At 36.5% G+C, this 25,557-nt stretch overlaps 1 protein-coding gene across 3 annotated transcripts in view; it reads right to left on the bottom strand.

The window, feature by feature from the left end:
• The window catches only part of ZFAT (zinc finger and AT-hook domain containing), a 106,530-nt gene that overhangs the window by 1,745 nt on the left and 79,228 nt on the right, over positions 1–25,557 (bottom strand). For all 3 annotated transcript variants that reach the window (XM_054167471.1, XM_054167470.1, XM_054167472.1), the window contains 5 exons: positions 22,938–23,026; positions 20,720–20,858; positions 14,008–14,126; positions 12,305–12,431; positions 10,035–10,165 (listed from right to left, as the gene is read on the bottom strand). In XM_054167471.1, coding sequence (XP_054023446.1) covers positions 10,035–10,165; positions 12,305–12,431; positions 14,008–14,126; positions 20,720–20,858; positions 22,938–23,026 — 605 coding nt within the window. The remainder of the gene's footprint in view (positions 1–10,034; positions 10,166–12,304; positions 12,432–14,007; positions 14,127–20,719; positions 20,859–22,937; positions 23,027–25,557) is intronic.

Here is a 25,557-nt window from a genome sequence, read left to right as displayed (position 1 = left end):
AACTGAAAAGAAAAGAATTTTTACTCCTCATATTTTGCTTCTTGTTAAAAATTAACACAAACAACACAACTTGGTATTGAATTTCAAGGAGTTCAAACAGCTGTCTGACAACTATTAAAATGCAGTACTTACTGGAACTGAAGAACAAATCTTAATTCTTTACTGGATCCATAAAAGCTCCTATGCAAAGTACTCCAGACCAGTAAAAACTGTAAGTCATATTGTCTCAAGTATTACTTTTGAGAAGTAAATGCAAGATATGGTTTAGTCATGAGGTCTGTGGGACAGGTTGGACTTGATGATCTTTGAGATCTCTTCCAACATTGGTGATTCTGTGATATATCATAGAATGCCAGGTTGGAAGGGACTCCAAAGATCATCTGGTCCAACTTTTCTAGGTGATAGTGGCCCAGCACCCTGTCAAGCTGTGTCTTAAAACTGACCAATGTAGGGGAATCCACTGCTCCTCTTGAGAATTCATTCCAATGTCTAATTGTATGCAAATGCATGTGTTAGATATTTTCAGTCCAATACCACTCCCTGTGTTCATAGAGGAGAGGTGTTTTATTGCTGGATTATAAATGCCAATCCACCTGCAAATGCAACATGCAGTTAATCAAATCCTCTCTTTTTTCTCTCTTCAGAAAATGGGTTGGTTTTATTAAGGCCTATTTCTCTTTCATTTAGGCTTAGCAGTAAGCTTCCAGAGATAAATCATGTTTACTTCTTGTTGTAATAAAGTAGCTGATTGAATTTGTAGGAAGTCACAGTCTCTACAACAAATGCTTTTTTCACATTAACAAGTGCATCTATAAAGTGTCCACTTACACAGCAGGGAACGAAGACAGAGCTGCTGGCTCACCTACATCTCATGATGGAAAGCAAAACTCCATGGTACTTCCAACAACCATACAAAGAGTAATAAGCAGACAACAAAGGATTGATAGATATCAATTTACTGGATCTCAGCACACTCTTGTATCTCAGAGCATATCACATCACCAAACCTCCAAGTGATTTTAAAAAGAATAGGAGAAACAAAGTGTGGAATCTAAATTATGCAAGTTAAAAAGGGGCTATGATTTTTAATTAGAAGCCAGTTCAAAAGCTCTTCAATTCTCACTTATATGACACGGTTTTGTAAACAGTAGTAGCAGAATAAGGTCACTATTGTTGCTTAAGAGAGGAGTGGGAGCAGAAGGGAAAAACTACAGTCAAGATTCCAAACATGTGTTTGTCTCCTTAGAAACCAGCAAGGAGGAAAAGAAGTTCTGTGTTTGTTTCCTGAAGCTCTTAAATTTTTTTCCCCTAAGTACCATTATTGTACACTGACTTATAACATTTTTAATCTGTGTTTAAAATATCAGTTGGATGAAGAAGGTTTCAGAGATGGTTAACCCCTTAGGCCTTTATATCAGTTCAAACTTTCACTCAATTCATCAAGCCATACAAAGCTTTTCCTTAAACAAGTATGCTCAGGTGTTAAATTATTCAGAGGTCCCAGAGTCAGTATGCCTGTAATACAGTGATGAAATGCATGTGGATTTTGTATGGTAAAAGACTTAACGTCTGAAGAGAACCTTGCCATTTTCATTGACCTTAATGCAATGGCACAATCCTACCTACTGATGCTGACTCTGGCTTTGCTGCACACATTGCAGGGATGAAACTTCATGAATGGGCTGAAGTCCTTTCCCCATTCTGTTTCTTTTACCAAGCATATCTGAACGTTTTAATTGAAAGTTATTTTAAATAGGTCCCGCTGAAGTTTAGGCTCAACACCCTACAAATGTACGTGTCTTGGCACAATAAAATCTGCAACCATTTTCAGAAAAGCTAATTTATGTTGTCACAAAATATGGGGATAACCAAAGCACTCTTTACTAATGGAAACTTGAGCCTTTCTTTGAAAACAAGGAGCTAAATCATGAAAAGAAACACTGTCAAGTTTCTTCTCTTCTTCTCCCCCATGCACCCCTTAAAAACAAAAAAGAGAGAGAAACCCTAAATCCTACTTAAAGCAATAGCAATTTAATGAATTCATGCACAGGATACACTTTCATCTCTCTCCTCTCCTTTCCTGAGGCTACCTGTCACCACCCATGAGAAAGAAAAGGACATATGGAAGATCTACTAATGAAGATCATAATAGGCAGACAAAAGTCTAATCACTAGTGAATTCAGATAGGAAGCTGCAGCTAAAAATGGGAGATAATTAAAATCTCACAGCTTGTTATGAATCAGCCCACAACTGCAGTCCTTGATGTTGGAGCTCCTCAAAGAAATATGTAAGGGGTGTTTAAAATTTGGCCCTTTAATTATGTGATATAAACTAACTTCTATGCTAGTGCACTATACATTGTCCTCTGACATGTCTCAGGCTAGAAAAATTACACATTTGCTAAAAGCTGCAAGAATGCACAACTCAGTCTGTGAAGGATCTTCTACAGTCACACTTTAGTCATTTTAAATCAAAATCCATAAATAATTTTAAATATAGTTTTGTGAGTGTACATAAATAATGAAGGAAAGAAAATAAATAAAACACAGTTGACATGAAAATGAAATGAAACCAGGATCTCATTCAATTTGGTAGCAGCAATCTAATACTTGTTCAGTTTTATATGCTTTTGAAATGAGAATGGCCAATAAAGAAAAGTTAATTTAACCTCCCTATCTGACCTTATCAATGTGATTTTATTACCCTTGTCATGCAAGGTAAAGACTAATGCCCTTATTTCTGGAGTTTCTAGCTTCCCCTATCCTTTTTGGACAGCTATCTGTAATCCTTTTACTTTAACAAATCACCACATTATTTTGGATATTTACATTTCAAATCAGTTGAATGTTTACATGCTTCTGTTTGGTTCCTATTAGATTGTTCCACAGGGAATAATCTCACAACATTAATTTACATCCCTCATATTGATGAAACAGTGGGACAGCTGCCATCACAATGAATGAACTCACTACACTCAATTCTTTTTATAGCCATCTGAAATCTTTTGAAAAGTAGCATCCAAGACCTCTTTTCTGTTTGAGAGCCAGCTGAAAACCATCTGACTGCTTACCCTTTGCTAAAGAATGACAGCAAGAAGCTGAAGCCATGTACAGCTGGCATATTAAATCCATTCAGTATCTCCATAAATATTCACTGAATCAGAATAGTTTGGGTTGGAAGGGACCTCAACCATCATTCAGTTCCAACATCCCTGCTGTGGGAAGGGACACCTTCCACTAGCCCAGGTTTCTCAAGGCCTCATCCAGCCTGGTCTTGACCACTTCCAGGGACACAAGCACCTTGGGTTCTTCTCAGATATGAGCCCTGCTCTGGGTGTGCTTTCCTGTAACGAAAGCACTCCCCAGCAGTGCTGTTTCCATGTGGCCGTTTGGTATTCCAGGATCTGCAGATGCTGGCAGGCTGCTCCTGCTCTGGATGCCCCCATTCTTTACTAGCTAGATGTCTCTTGCACAAGTCAATAGGATTTTCACCCCTGTGTCTTCATAGGAAGCTTAACATTTCTAAATTATGAAAGTTTTCAGTTTAAGTATCCAAGGACTATTCAAACACATGTAAGTGACATTAAAAATGGGTATCTCTTAGAGGAATCTCTTCCTCTCAAATCAAACAAGTCCTTTTAAATTTCAGAAAAATAATTCAAGCCAATAAGGAAAATAGACTTTGTCCCTTTCATGAAAGGGAGTAAGTCTATCTGCACTAAGATGCTACAGTTGCTTTCTTATTCTGGAGCTCATCCTGAGAAATAATGAATCTCTTCAATTTTATTTGAAGTCACCAGGAGTTGCATAGTCCACAGTGTTTTGAAAGTATTTTCTAGGCTTGACTCAAAATCCCCTACAGAGCTTCTCCCTCAATTTGAGATTGAATGTTGCCTTTCAGTTTACCATGAAGAAAAGCTATTAATCACAGTAATCTTGCAGGATGTCAAAACCTTACACTAAGTTACTGATACTCCTATTTAGAATAGAATAGAATAGAATAGAATAGAATAGAATAGAATAGAATAGAATAGAATAGAATTAACATAAGAGACCACAGAAAGGAAATATACAAAATACCTACAAAAGGATTGAAAGGAAAAGTGAATATGATCACCTTAGATCACAGAAAACACCTGGACATGAGATGTGCCAGCTTATGTTGATGCCTACAGGATTGCCTCTACCATTTTGTTTAGTGCTTGAATAATTTGAACTCTCTCTCAGTTTTATAGTTTACACAGATACACTGCGTGCAACACACAGACACACTTGTAAAACTGCAATTTGATCATATCAGCCTCTATAATAAGCTAGAAAAGAAAGGCAATCTGGTGCAAAATACTTTCAGAATAATAAGATACTTGCAAATGGAAGCATGAAGTGAAAAAAACTACAAGGTGGCAAACAAACCTTCACACTTGTGATGGAGATTTTTCAACAATTTAGTAATTGGCTGGTTGAATATATCCTGAGAGAGAGATTGTGACAGGCAACTTCACTCATCTGCCAAAACTAGGTCTCCTTTGGAGGAGTATGCACTGCCATCATTTCAAGAGCTCTAACAGGACAGTAACCTTGATAGGAGATTTTATTTGTACATTACAGAGATGACAGGTACTCCAAGAGTTGATGACTCCTGAGAAAACAGGCCCATCTGCCCTAGTTAAAACTTTCCTGTGCTGGCACTGTCATGTTAAGCATCAAACTGCTTCATGTCCTAAAGGAACTGCAAACATAACCATCAACCTATTATATAACCCCACATATTGCCAAATTTTCTAAATGAATGCCAGCACCAAGCATCATGTAGGTACAAATCAGAACCAGACTGAAAGAAGTTGTGTTGCTGAAGTACAATGTGCCTTTGAGAGGACAGCCATGCAAATACTAGTATACATTTTTTTTAGATGTTTTACACTGTAAAATTCTGTTCTATGATCACCTTCAAGCTGATGTATACTCTTTGCTGTGCTGTTGTTGTCACTTTAAAGAAAGTGACTGTTACCATGGTAGGATTTTACTGGGCTGGAGAGATCACAGAATAAAAGGATAAAATGAGTTAAAATAAAAGGTGAAATGCATGGAAACCCAGTGTTTTCTTAAGCTTTATTAAGATCTGCTTAGTTAATGAAATGGTTGCTACACTTACTCAACAGAGCAAATTATGTAGAACTCTAGGTTGAAAATTGGTTACTCTGCCCTTCAGGAACAGTTAACCCTACACTCCAAGCTACTTTAGTCCTGTCTCTTATTTCTGAACAGAAGGGGGAGAAAACTCAGAAGCCCAATTACTCTCTTTGCTGTTAATATTACTGTAGCTATTTGGGCCAGGATCTGGACATGCAAAAAGTATTTCACATCCCAAAGTCTTTTCAATTTCAATATAAACCAAAAGACAGTAAGGACACACAGAAAAAGAAAGGTGAGGGAATACAATGTAAATCAGACAGTGGTAGTTTTGTGTGGCATGCATTAGTGTACCAATAGCTTAACCACAGATAATTACTGTCATATTTTTGAAGAGTAGTTGAGAGAAGACAGCAAGGTACAAATTGCTCTTCATTAAAAATCCACATAACTAAAAAAAAATATGGAAGAAGGCATTAAATAACTTGTTTGAAGAAAGTAATTAGCAATTAAATCTTCTTAGACTGAGCAAAGGCATGAGTTGAAATCTGTACAGCTAATGAGAAATGGGACACTAAGTTAGAAAGGAGAAAAAAGCCTTGGAAATTAAAACAAGATTTTGTTTGTTGTGTGAAAAAGGAACACTGAGTGAACAGAGTAAGAGAGGGTGAAGTCAAGAGAAGCAGAGAAAAGTAATCTTTCAATTTTTCTGGAAGAATACAGAAGGAGCAAAACAATCTCTGTGTGTGAGAAAAAAGCCTATCAGAGTTAACTGTAGCATAAAATAATGATGGTTTGGACAACCATTCTAGCTAAGTGGCTGAAATAAGAGATCATATAAAAGCCATCATGCAGAAGAAACAAGCACTGTTTAGCTAATCACCTGCATGCAAGGCCCAAGGAATCCTACCTGAAGAAGAAAACAGCTTTCTGTCTTGAATAACAGGAAAGACATCCCACAGGGTTGGAAAAGAAACAAAACTGCTGATGAACAGTTATGCAGAAAGATTGATATAACCACAACTTAGTTATTAGTAGTAACAATGATTAGTCATTAATACAATCTTCTTAGCCAGCTTCAGAGTGAGCTTGTAGTGATGGCTCCAGATCAACAGGAGGAAAACTCCAGAGGATAAATGCAATCTTTACTTGGGGCAGAAAAATATTGTCTAGAGTGGCAATGTAACTTTGCAAACAAAGACAGTGCAGGTGTGTATCACTTAGCATGTGAAGATCTAGATTTTTGACAAAAGCTTTACATGGTGGTGTGCTGCAAGTAAATGGCATAAAAATATGTTTATAGTGCTCATCCAGATATATTGTTCAGAATAACTAGAAATTAAAGAAAAGAACAGGGAGTTCACGCAGTGAACAAGACCATGGGCATAGGTTAGTTGGGGTTTTTTGGATGTTGTTTTGATAGAATAAAGCCTACTGATCTCCTCTCTATCAGTTCTCTGTATATGAGGCAGTCAGGATTTGCTCTGAATGAAAAGGAAACTCAGTGGCTTGTTCAGACATGAAAAAACATATCATAGAAAGATTTAAAGCATAAAACCTGCCAAGGAGTTTCTCACACCACAACCAATGATGTCTACTCTGAGACATAAAATATATTACAGGCCTAAACAAACTAGCATCACATTTGTCTATCAGAATCTAAATGAAAAACACTTGAAAAACAGGTAACATGCAACTGAAGGTGACTGGTTACTGTAGTACACTGATTTTAAACTCTGTTTAGAATCCAAAAAGTGTACTTCTTTAGCTAAGCAATTTGAAACAAAACTAAAAATCCAAATATGGACAAAGAACCACCTTTGTTTGGTACAAGTAATACACTGCATTTATGGAAAAAATAGATTAATTACACCAGAAAGTATCTTGCTATCATTACACATTCCTGCTAGCAAGCACTGGAAATGGAAAAGTAACAGCAATTACAAAAACTGTATCTGATGGACACAGACCAAGAAGGGATAGCTCTTCTGATGTTCTCATCTAGTGCTCACTTCTGAGGGAAATGTTCTTTTTCTCTTCTCAACACCCAGTTCAGGAGTTGGGGGCTATGAACAGACAATCTGATCTTAAAGGAAATGCTAAAATATGAAGATGGCTGAATTACTAGGAGATACCTCTGGATTTTAAGGATCAAGTATAAACGGCATTTTTATAGTAGAAAATTAAGGAAGAGGGCAGCTGTAGGATAAAAGTCAAGGGAGGAAACAGGAGACAAAGATATTGACCATATATAGTATAACCTTTAAAGGGAAAAATAAAATAAACTTTTTAAAAAAATAAAACTTTTTACTAAGTTAGGGTTTAGAAGAAATTTCCAGGTGTAAATACAGATATATGAAAGTAACTTGACAGGACTAGCTAAAAATAAGATATGAAGGTAAGAACTGATGAAAAAAATGTGTGTCCTTAGAGAAAGAGAAAAAAACAACATAACAGCATAAAAAAATCAAACCAGCTACAATAAATGTTGTTAAAGAAGAAAAATAGAACCAAGCTGCTAAGCGTGGACTCAGGGAGGCCATTAAAGAACAAGAGTGGAAATTCAGTGACAGATGATGCTGATATATTGCTGACATCCTGAATGAGTTTTTTGTCTCACAATCTGAAGGTCACAGAAGGAAGTGTGGAATAAATTTTTCCAGTAGGGAGGTGAAATACTAACATCTTAAGATCACTTCAAGGTTAACAATTAGGAACTCAGCATAATTAGAACCTGGCAAAAGTCACAGGTGCAAAGGAATGATATCCCACAGAAAACAACTCGGTACTAAAGTCAAAAGAAAAGATGACAGTTATGAATAGGAGAGGATTACAATCATGTTAATAACATTCAAACACTGATTTCCCTCAAATTAAAAATGGTTGTGGCTGTAATTCTGAAGCTATCTTCTGGTGAGAAGAAAAGGCCTGGAAACTAGGTAAAGCTGGATAACAGATCAAACAAAGTTTGATAAAACATTGACCTATATAGAAAATTAAAAGAGAAAAATTTTACAGAGAAAACTTGATCATTATCTGCAGACCTCCCCTGGTCCTTACTCTACTTCCATAAAGCCCACTAAAGGTAGCCAAGCAGGCACACAACTTCCAGTAGGTGCACTATCACCTGATCCTCTCTGGGGAAGCAGAGATCTGTACAATTCTGCACACACAATGTGAAAAGACACTGAGGCCACCAGAGAAGGGAGTGAATAAGCATTCCAGTGCATGCAAGAAACATGTTAACATCGGAACTGTGCTTTGAGTATCCAAGTAAGGCATTAGTAAAATCCAGCATAAACAGATGTAGCACATCACTTGGATGGAGATGCAATTTAAATTCTTCACCAATTTTTCTTCTGTGCATCTTGAAATTAGGAGAAAATAACAGTGTTTTAAATTAACAAGACTCTAAAGGTGGCAGGGAGAGAGGAAGAAAAAAGAGAGAAAAGCAGCAAAGAAATTCTGTGCTCCGTGAATTCAATATTTGATTTGATATAGGAGTGAAGCTTGTAACAGTTTAACATCAGACTAGTGAGAGGTATTGATGTACAAGGCAAGGGAAAAAAAGTGATCAATGCTTAGCAGATTGTAAATTCAAAAGGCTAGAAATATGGATTTAAAAATGAGGGGGGGGAATTAATTTATAATATAAACTTTTACTTATGCAAAACTATCAGCAAATTCAGATTGTCTAACAAGGAAGATGAGAGATTTTAAGATGAATGAGACACTGATCAGATCTAATATTTGGGAGGAGGAAGAATTGCTGATTTTTTTAAATTATGTATTTTCAGTTTTAAAATTCAAGTATTGCAATGTTTTTTCTTCTTGGTAGCTTCTATTTCAACAGTCATTTTTCTTACACTTTTAGTAGAAGGGCCTCAAAAGATGTATTTTTAATAGAAGAACAGGTTTCAGTAATATTGACAGACAGCACAGACAAATGCCAGTGGCTAATACTGCATTCAACCCTTAAACAGGTGATGTGTAACACAATGTGCATGTGGCAGTTACTCTACTATTAAAATTGGTTTGAAACTTGCATATATTAGAACTAAAATGTCTCCTCTTTAATTGCTGAATTTGGTTCTCAAATTTGGATGTCATCCTTTAAATGCCCAAGAACTCTTACATGGCTTCTGGTCAAAATGTACCTCAAAATGCTCTGCCTTGAAATTCTGTCTTTTCTGCCTGACATTAAGGCAGTCAGTTTAGGAATTATCCACATGCTGCCTACACAGGCTAGGGACTTCCCACTTCTGTGGAGCTCTCATGCATTAAACATTCACAACTCTACAAATAATACTGAACTCAAAAGTTAGTTCTAGCATTCAGAAAAATAAGGGCCATGGTTTAGCACCAGATTTGGTAGCCAGAGGGGAGACCTTACTGCTGTCTACAAAAACCTGAAGGGTGGTCGTAGCCAGGAAGGGAGGACACAGTCTCAAGCTGCGCAAGGAGAAGTTTAGGCTGCAGGTGAGGAGAAAGTTCTTCACTGAGAGAGTCATTCACCATTGGAATGGGCTTTCCAGGGAGGTGGTGGAGTCACCATCCCTGGAGGTGTTCAAGAGGGGACTGGACATGGCACTTGGTGCCATGGTTTAGTCATGGGTGACATGGACTTGATGAACTTTGAGGTCTCTTCCAACCTTGGTGATTCTGTGATTTGATGATCTTAGAGGTCTTTTCCAACTGTAACAATTCCATGATTCCAAACGTGTGTGTGGGTATGGAAACACACATACACACAACATACAGCAAAAACTTGTTTCTGAAAAATTCTCTGTGTGCCTTGCATTCAAAGTTTAGCCCCTGCAAAATCATACTCATTTTACAATAAATAAATTAGTATGTGAAAATTTAATACAGCTGTTTCAAAGTAAGAAAGAAAGACTTCTTACCTGCTTTACCACTGTCACAGTGCCTGGGGCCATGGTAACTACAGAAGCAACTGCAGTGGCATCATGGGTTTCTGAACCCAACTCAATGATTTGCTGCAGGATGTTCACAGCTGCTGGATCAAGCCTTTCACCTTATCAGAAAGACAGAAACCGTAAGACCATTACAGTAAAATAGCTCACAGGGCATGTAAATCTAAGTGTTACGGGCACTCTTTCCCCTCCTGCCCTAACCCTGACTCACAGCACTGTTTATAAATCTCCAATAGCTCAATAACATGACAGTTTAATAATAGATCTATGGCAGAAAAGTATCCACGAAACACATTTGCCTGAGGAATGCACGAATCAGTAAGCAAAGACACACTGATCATTTTTATGCCTATCTGAAAGAGAGCTAAAAGAATACATTAGATAAACAAACAACAGGTACAAGTCACAGCAGTAACTGTAAATTAGGAAGCTGCAACACTACAAATCCAAATGTGTATTTTCTAGACATTCACCTTAAACAGAACCTGAACCCAATAAACCTATACTCAAACCAGCTATCTGGTATATTACAAACTTGTGTTTACCAGCTGTCCGGCCATCTGCAATACCCTCAACCTAAAAGAAGTATTGCTGTCATTAATGTGATGAAAAGTTAATGCCTTGAGAAAACTTATCATATGCTTATCATTTTATAAGCATGGGATCAGAACATTTGTCCTTTTTGGAAAAAAAAAAATAAAAAATATCCTTTTGATGTGTGTAGCCCTGCCAAAGAAAGGCAAATTTACCAAAAAAACCCTTACACAATTGTACTTTCACTTTTACCAAAGGGTGGAAAGGAAAGATTTCGATGCTGGAAAAGGGTGTTTGTTTTTTGGTTGTTTGGTGAGTTTTGATTTTTCTTTTTCTTTTTTTTTTTCCTTTCTATGCAGGAGTATGAATTCCCTCCTCCTGTGGCTCACCATTCCTACATGTCCAGTGGCAGAAAGAGATCTATGTCAGAAAGGGAAAGAAATGTTCTGGGTCATGTTAAATCTGCCTCACATGGGCTGTAATGACTGTTGGAACTAAGAAAGAGACAGCAAATAGAATAAAAACTATCTCTTAGTCCCAAACCCTTTCAAAGTGGGGCTGATGCTGTGATGGGGATCTAGGTCTGATAATTTAATGTCAAAAGAAAATAGTTATATTTTATTATCTATGAAACAAGTTTATCTGAGTACTAAAAAAAAAATTTGATTAACTTCTTTTTCTGCACAACTTTCTTTGGACTCTTTACTTCTGCTTTTCATATGTAGAGGGAATAATTTGGAAGAGTACCTGAAGTCAGGCACTCTAAAAAAGGATGTCATTCCATTCTGAAAACTACAGCATCATGCTTAAAATCAAAATTGTTATATACAGGATGTTCCATTATATTTATTTTAAATACCTTTATAAAAGCTTAAGGAAAGTTCAAGATATTTTTCAGAATTCAAAGTCACTAAAGTAAGATATAGAAATTGTCAGAAACATAACCTACTTGCAACATGCCTTGAAAATCCATTAAAAGTGGGAGGTTTTGAAATGTATTTAGAATATGAACTATAAAACCCTTGATAGTAAACAACTACAAAGTGCTGTCTTCTGATAACCAGCACATCTACTTATATATACAAACAAAACACATGAATCTAGTCTCTGATACTTTAACACACTCAGAAACCTGGACATTTCTTCCTTTCTTCCATTTTTTGTTGTTATTTCCCACTTAGAAATCATTACCTAATCTCACTCTTGTTCTTCTTCAATCTGACAGAGAACAGTTTACACAGTTTTGTGTATCATCAGAATTAATTTTGTTAGAACCATCTTGGGAACATGGTAAATGAGCTATTCCACCATGTTACTTCTGTAGTCTGGCTGAGTTAAGCAGGAAGAAAAATAATAGCTAGAGAATTGTTATTAGATACACACCATCTACTCTGCCAAGAGAGCTGATTTCACAGTGCATTTAATAACAGAGGCAGGAAATTCCACACACCTAATAACAAAGCACAAAATGGAGTGTGGGAAGCATTAATGACTTAAGAATACAGAGATTCATAAGGAATGGTCATTTCTCATTATTTACCTGCAAAGAAATATATAACCCCCAAGAAGTAACTTCTGGGTGACAAATTTCATAATTTTTAATAGTTTCACAGGAGATCATACATTGCCCAATATACTCAAAAGAATTAGATATTTTTGAGAAAAACAGATATATTTTGTGTTCCGGGCTCTAAAAGGTAGTTTACCATTCTCAGAAGTATAGCGAAGGTTCTGTAATGCAGCCACAGCAGCTTGAGTGCCTTGAACATCTTCTCCAGCCTCTGTGATATGAAGATACTGAGTGGATGCTTCTTCAGAAACTTCAGCAGTTAACTTGAAAACAAAATCAAAACCAAGATATGAGTAATGTCTCTCATTTTAGCAATTTAGAGAACAGTGACAGTTCTAAGCCTGAAGGAATGAATTTTGGACCACAAATATTGTAGCAAGAGTTACAGAAATAGTGGGTGAAAAAGAACTCAATAAAAATATTACATGAAGTCAGGATATCAGCCCATAGTTTTTTTCTAGATGCTACTTAAGAAGTTGCTTTAAGCATGCTAAATTATCTTGACTTTGTTTTTGTTGCACATTTCTTTTAAAACTAACAACAGACTTTTATTGTGTAAGGGTCTAGTAAAGACCTTTTGGACAAAATTAGTTTATAATGGATGCTCTGGCAGATCTAGTGAAATGGCTCTCAAGTCTGAAAATGACTGTTTATTTCAGAAAAATTATCCCTTTCATAACTATATTTTTTCAAGACAAGCTGTAAATATGCATTTGTGCTCTGATAGGACTTTATTTATAGCCTTATCAGGAGGAAAGACATCTTTCAATCCTGGATGTCCTCATATTTTTTCAGGTGAGCATAGAGAGAATTGTTTATGAAACTTTGAAGGACTACATTTTAAAATGCTTGCCCTTATCCATATAGGACCTACTTCAATATTTTTTTAAACAAGAGCTGCACAATTCTTCCAAATGAGACTTTAGATTTATGACAGAGGTTAGACTGCCTGAAAGGTAGCCCAACCGATTTTAAACTGTGCAGGTCATCCAACTGCAGTTGACTTTTGGCTCTTTCCTCTCAGTGGACACTAACAATAGCATACACAGGCAGTGGAAAAGATTTAGCTTGCCAACTGTAATGATTTAAATAAAAGTGTCTCCATAATTCTGTGGTCTTCGCATAGCTTTTGCATTTACAGTCAACTCTGCCCTGAAAGAGTAAGAGTTTTCATTATAGAACACATCACTATACAAGTAACAGCAGAAAAAACCTTTCAAGGGTAAACTCTCTCATGGCATGTGCCTGACCCAACTCCACCCCACCGTGAGAAAATTCAGATTGTTGGTTTGGTGTTTGTTTTTTTCTCACCCAGCTTCTTAGGTCTAATTTCATTTTTTTTAAGGGCCAGCCTCAGTTATACTGTGATTTCCTCAGAAACACGTGATAGATGACATACTCTGTATAACCATTGGTATACTCTGTGTACCATCTTTTTAGGTGATCAATTTATGAAGTCAGTTTTCTGATTATAAACTTTTCTGTAGAAAGACAAAAGCTTTTTTCAACGTAAGTCTGCAGCTTTGTGCACCTTGCAGTTAACACCAGCAAATATTTGGCATGTAACAAAAGCAGTTAGTTTTTCAATGTCATGGGGTTTTTTTCTAAAACTCTCACCCCTTTTGCTGGAAGCAGAAGACTAAAGCCCTAAACTGCAGAAATAAGCACTTACGAGGTTGTTAATCCCACCAGGTATTAAAGCAGTCAAGCTTAACATTCAAAATGGAAATGAGATCATATCACTTCCTGATCCTTTAAAAAGGCAGGAAGATATGTTTTAATACTTCTTACTCTTACCCTTAAAACCTTAGGGACAAAGCCATGGCAACTTTGCTTTACCTCCCACTTGGTCTCCCCATCATGTTCCACTAGCTTCATTCCATGCTTGTTTTTAAGATGCCTGTTGAACTCCCATTTTGTACCATACACAAAGCTGCAAACAGGACACTTAATACCACCTGCAAGCAAACACAAATTCCATGAGTTATTTTCATGTACGTTCTTATTTAATTTGACTCCATCTCAATTGAGCCATGTAACTATAATGTAAAAGGGTTTCCTTTAGCCCTTGTCCAACATGAAAAAAATGGGGGGAAAAAGTAGTTGAACTCTTATAATGCTTAAAGGGCAATTTTGGGTAACGGCGTATCTGGGAAACCACAACAATTCTGCTTCCCTGCCTGCATGCCTCTCTCCTTCAGTGGATGTCAAACTGCAAGAAGGCTGTTCCCATCTGTCCCCCTGCACCTCCATCTCTCTCACTGGAGAACTCCTACCACAGATCAATTAGAAAGAAAAAGCAAGAACAGAACTGTTTGCATTAGTCTCAGGCACAGCATCATTTCCATAATTAGGTGCATGTAAGAGGCACTGGTTTAATCTCTCAGAAGATAGATGGTAAGGGAGATGGCCAAACTGTAACACAGAGAACACAACTCACAAAGTAAACAATAACTTATCTACTGGGAGAAAACTTCTGCTTTCTTGGCTAAGAAAAGCCACTCTAGAAGAGGCACACGCATTAGAAATGGTTTCAAGGAATGACAACATAGTAATTTTGATCAACCTCACCCCATTTTTTTGCTCCCCCCCGCAAAATACTGCAAGCCCAGGGGATGCTTGGATCTGCAAAATTGTTTTCACAGCATGTGTCTGGTTGAAATTTGAGTTTAGCAGCACCAATGGAAACTGGTCCTAGTGAAATTTCTTTCAAATCTGAGGGTATCTGTGATTTATGTTCTGCTTTAGGCCCACCAAAAAGCTTCTGAACCAAAGCTACTGTTCTTTAAATATTTTTATTTCAAATAACAGAGTTTCTTAGAGACAGTTTTTAATGCTTACTCCATTACATATCATTGCAGGTTCAAATGTAAATTTTGTATATTGTCCAAAAATCTACCAGACTGGGGCCTTCAGCTTTAAATATTGTTGTCTTGCGAAGCTCTGGTGTGCTGACCTCCATGACAAACCACAAAATCATAATGCATTGTACTCATTTGGTAAGGGTTGATATTTTTAAGTGCTTATACATAACACTGAGGTCTTAATATTTAACATATGTGGTAGTAGCATACTGAAATATTTTCTTTAAAATGTATCTTTGCTAAGACAGCAGTTCTAGTTTTCACAGGTTTCAAGCAATCATTAAGTTTTTTGGCACGCTATCAAAGCAAACTAGGAAGAGTTAACAATGTAATAGTGTCTTTGCTTTTCAAGTTTCTACTGTTTATGCTAATGCAGAAAACTGTAAAGCTAAGCTTTCTGTCTATCTACAAAGTGATGCATAGCATGCATTTAGCACAATGTTTACTGTCTCAGAATGTAGCATTACAGGTGAAAAACTGAGCATGGTGAAATTGTAAGCATCCAATTTTCTGCAGTGGATTGAACAGTTTTTACTTCTTTTTCTTATGGAAGTAATTTGGTCAAATGTCAGAACTCAGCTGCTTGCAATTATGCAAATGAGTATTTCTCTTTTTTCCCCCCCATTTTGGCTAAAGCAGAACAAAAATAATCTGCATGTGAAAAATTGTTGCAGCAGGTGACCAGAACTTGCTCTGAGAAATCTAATGGCTGGGGAAGTGTGTTATGCCACTTTAGGAAATATACCACCAGATGGCTGACTCCACATTATCACGGCAAATGATGACTCTTGCCCATCATGTCCAAATGCTTCAAATATACTCTCATAAGGTGGTTATAAGCCAAGTCCTCATTACACGTAGTCTTTTATGACTACGGTCATTAGAAAAAGCATTTGGTCTTACGGTAAGGGAAACCTACCATATGGTATTCTACCAGGTTGAAAAGAAATACATTTTTTATTCTGATAATTTTCCACCAAACTTCACTGTTTAAAGCAGATGCTCAACGCTGCATCTCTTGACCAAACTGAAATATTTTCCCTACTAAGGGAAACTCAGAAGTTCACATAAGTGAAACAACTTTTTTGCAGATTAGGACAAAGATTATGAGTTACAGAAAATTAAATTAACTATTAATTTCACACTAATCTCGAGCATTAGGAAAGAACTTGCTGTTGTGAAAGAGAGCACACTTTTCTGCACTACTTTGATATTGAAACTATTAGTACACCAGATAAATTTAAATTGTAACTTCTGTCATTATGACTTTAGTTAAGAACAAATAATGGATGCATAGAACTGTAAGACACAAGCTGCAAAACCATTTGTTGCTTGTTATGCTCAAGGCAGAGAGAGCTGGTACCTATTAGAGGTGGTATCTCAAACCAGGGAAGCTGTATGCTGGATGTTAAGAAGAAATTCTTCACAGAGAGTGATTGCCCATTGGAATGGGCTGCCCAGGGAGGTGGTGGAGCCACCATCATTGGAAGTGTTTAGGGAGACTTGATAGGGTTCTTGGTTGCACGGTTTAGTTGATTAGGTGGTGTTGGATGATAGGTTGGACGCAATGATCTTGAGGGTCTCTTCCAAACCTGGTCTATTCTATTCTATTCCATTCCATTCCATTCCATTCCATTCCATTCCATTCCATTCCATTCCATTCCATTCCATTCCATTCCATTCCATTTCTATTCTATCCTAACTCCATGTCAGTGACTTGATATGTCAGGGAAATTGATTTCTAGCCAATTATTTAAAGTAATGGGTAACCTACAGAGAAAGTCAGCAAATTACACACAAATTATACTGCTTTTAATACCAAAACTGGTGTTTGCAACAAAATAATGCATACTCATCTTACCCAGTTCCACAACTTTTTTCCATCATAGCATTGATACGTGCTTTCCAAACTGTTTATTGGTCTAAAATCTCAATTGGACAATTGTTGTTTGATGCTAAAAGAAAGTATGTGATGATAGCAATACAAGAGAACACAGAGACCACAATGCATATATTGCACAAGTTACTGCATGAATATGAATAGACTACCTGTCTCCCAGAGAGTGCAAAGATATGTAAACAAAATAACTGATGGTAGGGAGTATCAATGAAGAGAAAAGAAAGTTTCAGGAGAAATTTTATGTGACCTGCCCAGCATAAAGCAAAGGAAACTAAAAAAGAAAGCTATCAAACGAGCAAGTAGGCAGGGTCTCACAAAAAATCTAGTGGTTAGTACATATGTAATACTTTTATCTCCTATGCAGAATACATCAAATTCTTACAGTATTTATTTCCCCTTATTATTTTAAAGTACTAAAATAAATGTCAGATCACAGACTTCTATTTAAATGACAACAAAACAACCAAATGATAAAAAAACCAATCCAAACTTGCAAGCATTTCTCTGATCCTGGCTGATCCTTATTTCCAATACAAACTCAGAAATTAAATAGTGCTGTCTATCCCTGGCAATGCAGTTGCTCAAATGAAAATGTTCCCTCTTCTATTGTATGAATCATTCATTTATTTATAAACTCATTCTAGGAATCTTGAGCAGAGTCCAACAGTCTACATTCATGTAAATATTTCCAATTAAGATTATTTGCAATGTCTGCAATGCAGTCAAAAAACAATTGAGAGTAGAGAAGAAAAGATGAGCAAGTATGAGGCAATTCACTCTGGGCTCAGTGGGTAACTTGGAACAAGCAGAACACAATACAAATAGTATTATAGTATAGCTTTTATTAATCTTTGTTAGTTGCCCTTCTTACTTTTTTTCCAAACCCTTTTGCTTGCTGGTTTCTCCTGCCTTTTCCTTTTCATCTACAGTCCTGTTATCACAAAGGACTTGTTTAATATTAGGACTGAAGGGGCTTCTTCCCTTATATGAATATATGAATAATTTTCCAAAATAGCTTTTCAGATTTATGAATATGGTAAATTGAAACTTGATGGAGGCTAGTCAGACAGCAAGTTGCAACCACTGGCCCAAGCAGCTCACACACACATATCTTGTCATACTGCATAGTATGTTCACAATAATCTGTTTGTGCTGTGTAACCCAGATAAAGGTCTTCTGATTCCAAAATAAGGAAAAAATTAATTAAGGCCAGTAGGACTCATGTTCATCAATGCCAAATGTAAATCCTAATTTACTAAAGTCTCCCACAAGGATAGATAGCACAGCACTGAGAAAAACTGGTATTGCTACAGTGTAAAAAGAAACCTGCAGATCTCCTGGTTTTACTTTGAGCCCACATGCAAGATCCAGGTGATGTGGCATACAGCAGGAAACAAAGCTGGCAAAGGAGGTTGCATGTGAGAAAAGTGCACCTGTTAATGCAGCTCTCTTCATGGCAGAGTCCTGACAAGATGCACTGACTTCATAGCTACGACTCTACTGCTCAAAATTCCACACAGGAGGTGAATATGTGGAAAACAGGCACAGCAGTAGAGGTAGCACAAGAAATACAAATGCTGTGTGAGGAAGGGAAGAGAAAAAAGGATGCAGTCAGAGGTGAAGGGAATAATGTATTTCAGTTGGAAGGGACTTGTAATGATCATCTAGGCCAACTACCTGAGCACTTTAGTGCTGACTGAAACTTAAAGCATATTGTTAGGGGCATTGTCTTAGGCACTGATAGGCTTGGAGCATTGACCACACTCTCTAGGAAGTTTGTTTGAAAAAAAACAAGAAGGTATTTTAAAAAGGCAAGGAGTTTCTGTTAAACTAACAGGAAATACACTTTCTAAAATGATCAGAAATGAACTCAGAAACTCAGCCTACCAAGCATTAAATTATTTTCAACACTAATTAGTATTTAGTTTGTCTTACTCCTTCAACACTTTCCCCCACACCAGGCAGTAGAACTGAAGAGGCTTTACATCCAAAAAGGCACCTGACTACAAGGTCAATTGTTTGCTTGGGCTCACCTGCTCAGTGTTCAATAACAAAACTATTATGGGACAGTAAGTATGATGCAACTCAAATACATTTCTTTTGCTAGCACCCAGACAGTGCAAGGAGTTACATTTTGCAGAAATAAAGCAACTAGTGGCACCTATTGTCTTCTCTGAAAGATGAAAGACTTCAGCTGGAATGAAATTTATAAATAAAACCAGTAACAGCCAGGGATTTAACTTTTTATGCCACTATGTAAATGTGGCACAAACTACTTCAATCTGATTTTCTCTTCCTCTTTTCTCCAGTGGACATGGTAGTCCTAGGTTTACAGTTGGACTTGATGATCTTAGGTTTTTTTCCAACCTAAATGATCCTATGTTTCTATTTCATTACATCTTATAACATACCTTGAATTTTTAATTCTCCCCCACATCTTTGTTGCCTTTACTTGGTTTATCTCTGACAGTTATTTCTCTGAGTAGGTGTCTAGCTCTAATTAGCTTTATTTGTCTTTGCGTGGTACAACTCTAGTTTCACACAGACAGCAGTAACAAGCAGTTGTTCTAGGCAGGATAAAATATTTATGACTAACACTGAGGTGTGATGTAGAGTAATGCAGGTCTGGTATGATGGCCCTGAAAAGTAAAGACACAGGATGTGTCACAGAGGTGGGCAGGCATGGAGCAGTAAGAAGGAAGGCACAAGCTTGGCACTGAAGACCCACAGCTACAAATGTCTCAGAAATGATCAGTTAAAAATATGCAAATTTGTAGCTGGATAGATCCGGGTTTAGGGACAACACAACAAAGTAATTCATACTCATGAAGGGCAGCGTATGCAGGAACTTTGGATTTAATCTGGAGCTACAGACTAATGAAAAAGAAAAGCCTAAATGCATGTAAGCAAATGTGTAACAAGGGCACCCAGCAGAAGAGGAAAGGAAGATGAAACCATCAAGATGAATATCATACTCCTCCCACTTCAGATGCTCACAAGTTAATGAAGCCCCTACCCCAATAAAAAAACACCACAGGAAAACCACCCATTTCAGCAAAAGGGAAAGGTGAATACAACACCAAGAAAGAGTAAAAATTAAGTGTATGCTGCCATTTTAATTGGTATACAGGCTTCTCCTGTATATAAGTATTCTAACTATAATTTTTGGTTTATTTTGTTTATAAAAAATTATCTAGATTAATGGTGATTCTAGAATTAGACTGTTAAGATTTCCACTATACTAATGGGAAATTCTTGTCTTACACAGATGAGGTGTGCTTTCTTTGCCCATAAACAAGATTCTGAACATAACAATTTGTAACTTGTTTCACTTGTACTCTTTTTCTCCCCATTTTTTTCTAGTGTAGGAATAATTTGCTGCCACTGGCTTTTCAGCCTCTTCCTTTGTATTTGCTCAGTATTACCTTGAGTTCAACCTTGCAAAATTGTCATCAAAATTTATCAGTAGAATGATAGAAATTTATCATTCATTTCAACAGAAGTGATGCTTCACTTACCAAACCAAACAAATGAAATGTATGTAACGATGAATAGTACAGGGAAGGTCAATCAAAACCTTGGCTCATCTACCATTAGAACCCAAGAACAAATGACACAATGAAGGGTAAAAGGTGGCCATTTCAGAATTACTAGAAAGCAGTAAGGATTTATCATACAACATCCAATAAAGAGAGGAATGCATCATAAATGTGCCTTTGGCAGAAAAATGTATTTTTACACCAAGTTTACTTCAGAAAAACAAAATAACAATTTGGTAGAGATGTACCTTGTTGGATAAGGGCCTCTGCTGCAGGCTCTCCAGACCCTACATTTACATACTCCTCATGAGGATGCTTTCTGTTGTAATGCCTCTTCAGGGAACCTGATATGTTGCAAGAATAGTGGCAGTGTGCACAACGGAAAGGCTGGCAGGAAAAAGGAGAATGTTAGAACATAATTCCTGTCCTTGCCAGGACACAGGTCTATGCTGCAGTGTTTTGATCCTGAGAAACCATGCTCATTCCTGGTTTAGGCATCTTCTAAGGAGACTTCCTAAATTCAATACAAATAGAAGTTGTAACTACATTAACTAAAGTTTAGCACTTCTTATGTGCAAGACACCAAATATTCTCAGCATTGTAAGATTACTATCTACTTTCCATAACTCAGTAAACTGTGTGTTCTCATAATTAATGATCACAGGTTTAACCACATGGAGACTTTCCACTACAAGGAAATGACTTGTCATGAGTTTTGCACTGAATAGGGGAAGTAAGAGAGCTAAAATGATTGAAGGTGCCTGCACCCAGGATCCATTGACCAGAACATTACCCTAAGTTTGTTGCTCTTACTGTTTCTTCAGGCTCCAAACAGCAAAAATAAGGAAGCAAAGTGAAGTTCAGATTCCATTAACCTTACAATTCAGAGGGTACTGTAACATTCAACTATTCAGCTTGTCAGAATGTGTCACTCTCCTTTTTAACTGCTGAAGCTATTTTTTCCCCTAAGAAAATAAACTATTGCGTACCACTCTATACACGTCCTGCCACCTACTACTCTCTTGCATGTCTTGCATGTTATCTGCTATCAGATAGCAACACTGCAAATTCATGGATCTTGGAAATATGATAGATTAAATTATCACTAAGTCACATAACTAGTGACAGTCCTCTGAGTTTGACATGCATGCAAACTGTCCCAGACAGAGGCTGTGCGCTACTAACAGACAGGAGATTTTTGTCACAATCCTTTTGACAAATACTCCTGGATTGACCTATTTCAGTGCTTTGCAGTTCTCTTGATAATGCATTGAACAGCCACCATTATATGCAGGCTGACATACGACTGAAAAGTGGTGCTGAGTCAACAGTTCTGAAGCCGATCCCAAGGTCAGAACCAGCTATATTTCTGGAACTGCTCTATTTCTAGTACATTCATCCTGTTAGATGTTAAAAAAAAAAAAAAGATAAAATTACAAATGTACAAAAAAATCCTCTTTGAAAACATAAGTTCACAGCAAAACTAACATGGTTAAGAAAGAAAAGTTATTTCCTCAAAATGCATTGCCTCTTTAGATGACGTGCTTCATTTTCTTTCATGTCCTGATGTTCAGATTAAATCATTAATCAAAAGGTTGCACTCCTTTCTGCTTCATGGAGTTACACAGCATTGGTACTTATTAAGAATGGTTGAAGCATACTTTTCATGGAAGCAAAATGATTTGTTAGGTAATGAAAAATGTTGCAAATGAAAAAAGTATGACAATAAGACATAATGCTCATTGCCAAGATAAAGTGTTACATTAAGAGGAATTTTTTCATACATACAAAATACCGGATTTTTCCAGAAAAGAAACTAGCATCATTTCTATTTCCTGAATATAACACTTCACAATTCATTACATCAAGACCGATCATGCTGAGAAGCAATGTGAGATTTAGGCATAAAATGATACTCAAGTTTATTAACATAAACCATATCTCTAATCTAAACACTTCATAGAAACATTAACAGTCTTCAAAACCCTTTCCAAGACATGTTTCAGATAAATGAGGTGTTTTAGAATTAATTCCCTTCAATCTTCTTCAAGCATAGAAACTCATCTACAGTACATTAGACTGGCAAACTTTCAGAGAAAATTAAGGTAGGCAATGAACACTAATGTATGGGATTCACTTTTCTACTTCCCTGGGATATTTTAAGGTACATATTGTATCAGTTCTCTCAAGGACTGACAGGCAAATAACCCAAGAATGTTTGTTTTATATTTCAACATACATATACTTTTGGCAAGTAAAGACACTAATTACAAGTTGTTCATGAACAGAATAACTCTATCTCAAAATTCTGAATATAAAATCAAAATTCCCAAAATACTAAAATGTTGAGATGCTATAATTGTCTCCAAATAGGAAAACGTGCCACTTTTGAAATTCTTGCATGGAGTACCATATATTTTTAAATTACTTAAATCATTTAGAAGCATGATTTATATATTTTCTTACTTTGAAAGAGACGTGTTGTTCCATATGCCTTAGGAGTTGTGGTTTTTGGGCAGCTGTATAGTCACACACTGTACATTTAAACTGCTTTCCTGAAATGAGAACAGAAAATGGAGTAACTTTTTTCTATTCAACTTCAGAAAACTCTTGATTGTAGTTCCTTATAGAGATGATTTCCAAAAAGCTAAGAATGAACAATGAACAATACTAAAAGTGTAGCACTCGCTTCATGAAAGTTTTGGTTAGAGGTAAGAGTCGAATAAGTAAGAGGACTGGCTCAAGTGTCATCTTTAAATTATAGACACTATAAATAGTCCAGATGCTCCTGGGAGAGTCACTTGGGAATGAATAAAAAGAATCACTATAGTGCAGCCTAACTGAAACAAGAAAATAAATTATTTACAAATGCAGGCACGGTTACTTTGCTATTTGTAAAGCAGATGTGAAATCCTTAGAACACAGACATCTGGTCATGTTCACATGTTTTTACCTACCTCTGTCCCAAGCACTGAATTATTATGATTCAAAGACATTTAAATTTTATTGGGCTTTCCAGTGTAAATCTTCTTGATGTGTTTCTGGTAGGGTATGACATGACCTATTCTTTTTACCACAAGATTTGGCTATGTGTTTAGTGTAAATGCTAAACGATGATTCAAACCATTGTAAAAGGGTCTTCTACACTGCCTTAACCCTAGATACAGGGAGAAATAAAATATGCTACAGACAAAGATAAGCTTAGAATGGTAAATACAGAGGTTTTGTGTTCTGACCTTTCACTTCTGTTTACAGTTCTAAAACAATGGGCACAAGTTGCTTCATCAATCATATTGAGTGACGCCTGCTTCCCTGCTATAAACACAGCGTGAGTTAGTCCTTTCTTACCTAGATACCTTAGTAACATCTAGTTTCATCTAGTAACCCTAAGTTTCACATACAGTTACAGAAGGCAAGAGAAAGCATATACCGTGACTAGTTCACATTTTATACGTGGTAACTTACACACTGGTGGCTATCAAACACTGGGGATCATGGGTAGGTTCTGTGACTTGTTCTTGGAGAGTGTTGATTTGTATTTGTTTATTTGGGCACAAATTAACTCTTAATGTATGGAGATAATCCAACTATTTGTCTACATACATTGTTACAAAAATCTCAGAGTAGACCAGAAGAGGAGCAAAGATACTGAGTGCATGTTTGCACAAACATTGCTCCTTCAGATACCAATCATTGAAATATTTGAGAAAGTCTAGCACTTGATTACTTGTCAGACTGTAAGTCTGTGTTGTTAAGTAGGTCTTATATGGAACATAATGCAATTAAATAGAGACAATTTATTTGTTTATGTATTTATATATATAAATAGAAATTACTTCAGAAGCATAACACAAATCAAAGCGTTACTTTGAGTTCCACAGACATGAAACTTCTTTACATGCCTGTGAGCTTTCTAGTCAGGCATCAGTACTGAAGGTATTAGCCCTCCAATCTGAAATAGCACCAAAAGAAATTAAGAACAAGAACTGGATTTTCAATTAAAGAAAGCTGACACTCAAAACATTCAGTCTAAAATACAGGCAATATTTCTAACAGACAGTATGATTAATGACTATGACAATTTACTTAGAAATCAGATGGATGCCCTGTCATATGATGTCTATAAATCAAGTCTGTTTAGCCCTTCCTAAAATGATATACTACAATGCAGTGTAGTGTGATGCAAAATTATTAGATTAAGTTATGGCTTGTTCTCTGCAAAAGATCAGACTATGTGATACTTTGTGATGCTTTGGGCCCTGAAATCATTAATCTGAGTCCTTCTTAAGGCAAAATGGTCAGATTATGTCATGATACATTTCTAGGATTCTCTAACAGGAATGAATTCTCTCTGACATTTTTGAGAAACACTTCTTGATGTTTGCAGCTCTGCAAAGAGATAAGTTCCCAAACATATTAACGATCTGTAGGTTTCTCTTACTTACTCTTCAAGGTATTCTCTCTCCAAATCTTATCTTTCATTATTTAAAATAACATGGTTTCCTTCCTCCAATTCTCTGGGTTTCACACTCCCTTTCTCTATATCTCTCCTTTAAGTTAAGTCCTGCTACATTCAGTCAAATTACAAGGTATATTAATTATAAAAAGTTTTAATTCTTGTATTAAATGTGTTTGGCTAGCAAACTGTATTTGACTGACACAGACTAAGTGTGTACTGAAGACTACTCCAAAAGTGAAAGAACTAAAAGGGAGGATGGAGGAGTACAACACAGAATTTTCTGCATTATCCTGAAGAAATAAGTTTTCTTTAAATTCTGGATCCTAATAAAAAATTAAAAGCATTTTATACTGAGTGTGAAAGTTTCCATAAAACACAGGTAAGAAAACCCTTAAGACAATTTTTGATATCTAATTAAAATAACAAACCAGTTTTTTTCTAGCTTACTTCTAATCACAAACATCAACAAGGCTGGACTACATAATTGTTTTCTGTCATGGCATTCTTGAGAAGTCTGTCACCAAGAGAATAAAACAGACAGAAAGATACTTTATATTTATTGACCTTGCAGGGCTGATATTTGAACAAAAATTGCCTGGACTCATAAGTCAAGAAGATAAGATTCAT

Source organism: Dryobates pubescens, chromosome 14 (assembly GCF_014839835.1).
Source record: "Dryobates pubescens isolate bDryPub1 chromosome 14, bDryPub1.pri, whole genome shotgun sequence".
Taxonomy (NCBI): domain Eukaryota; kingdom Metazoa; phylum Chordata; class Aves; order Piciformes; family Picidae; genus Dryobates; species Dryobates pubescens.
Note: the sequence above shows the minus strand (reverse complement) of the source record. Positions and strands in the feature narration are given on the sequence as shown.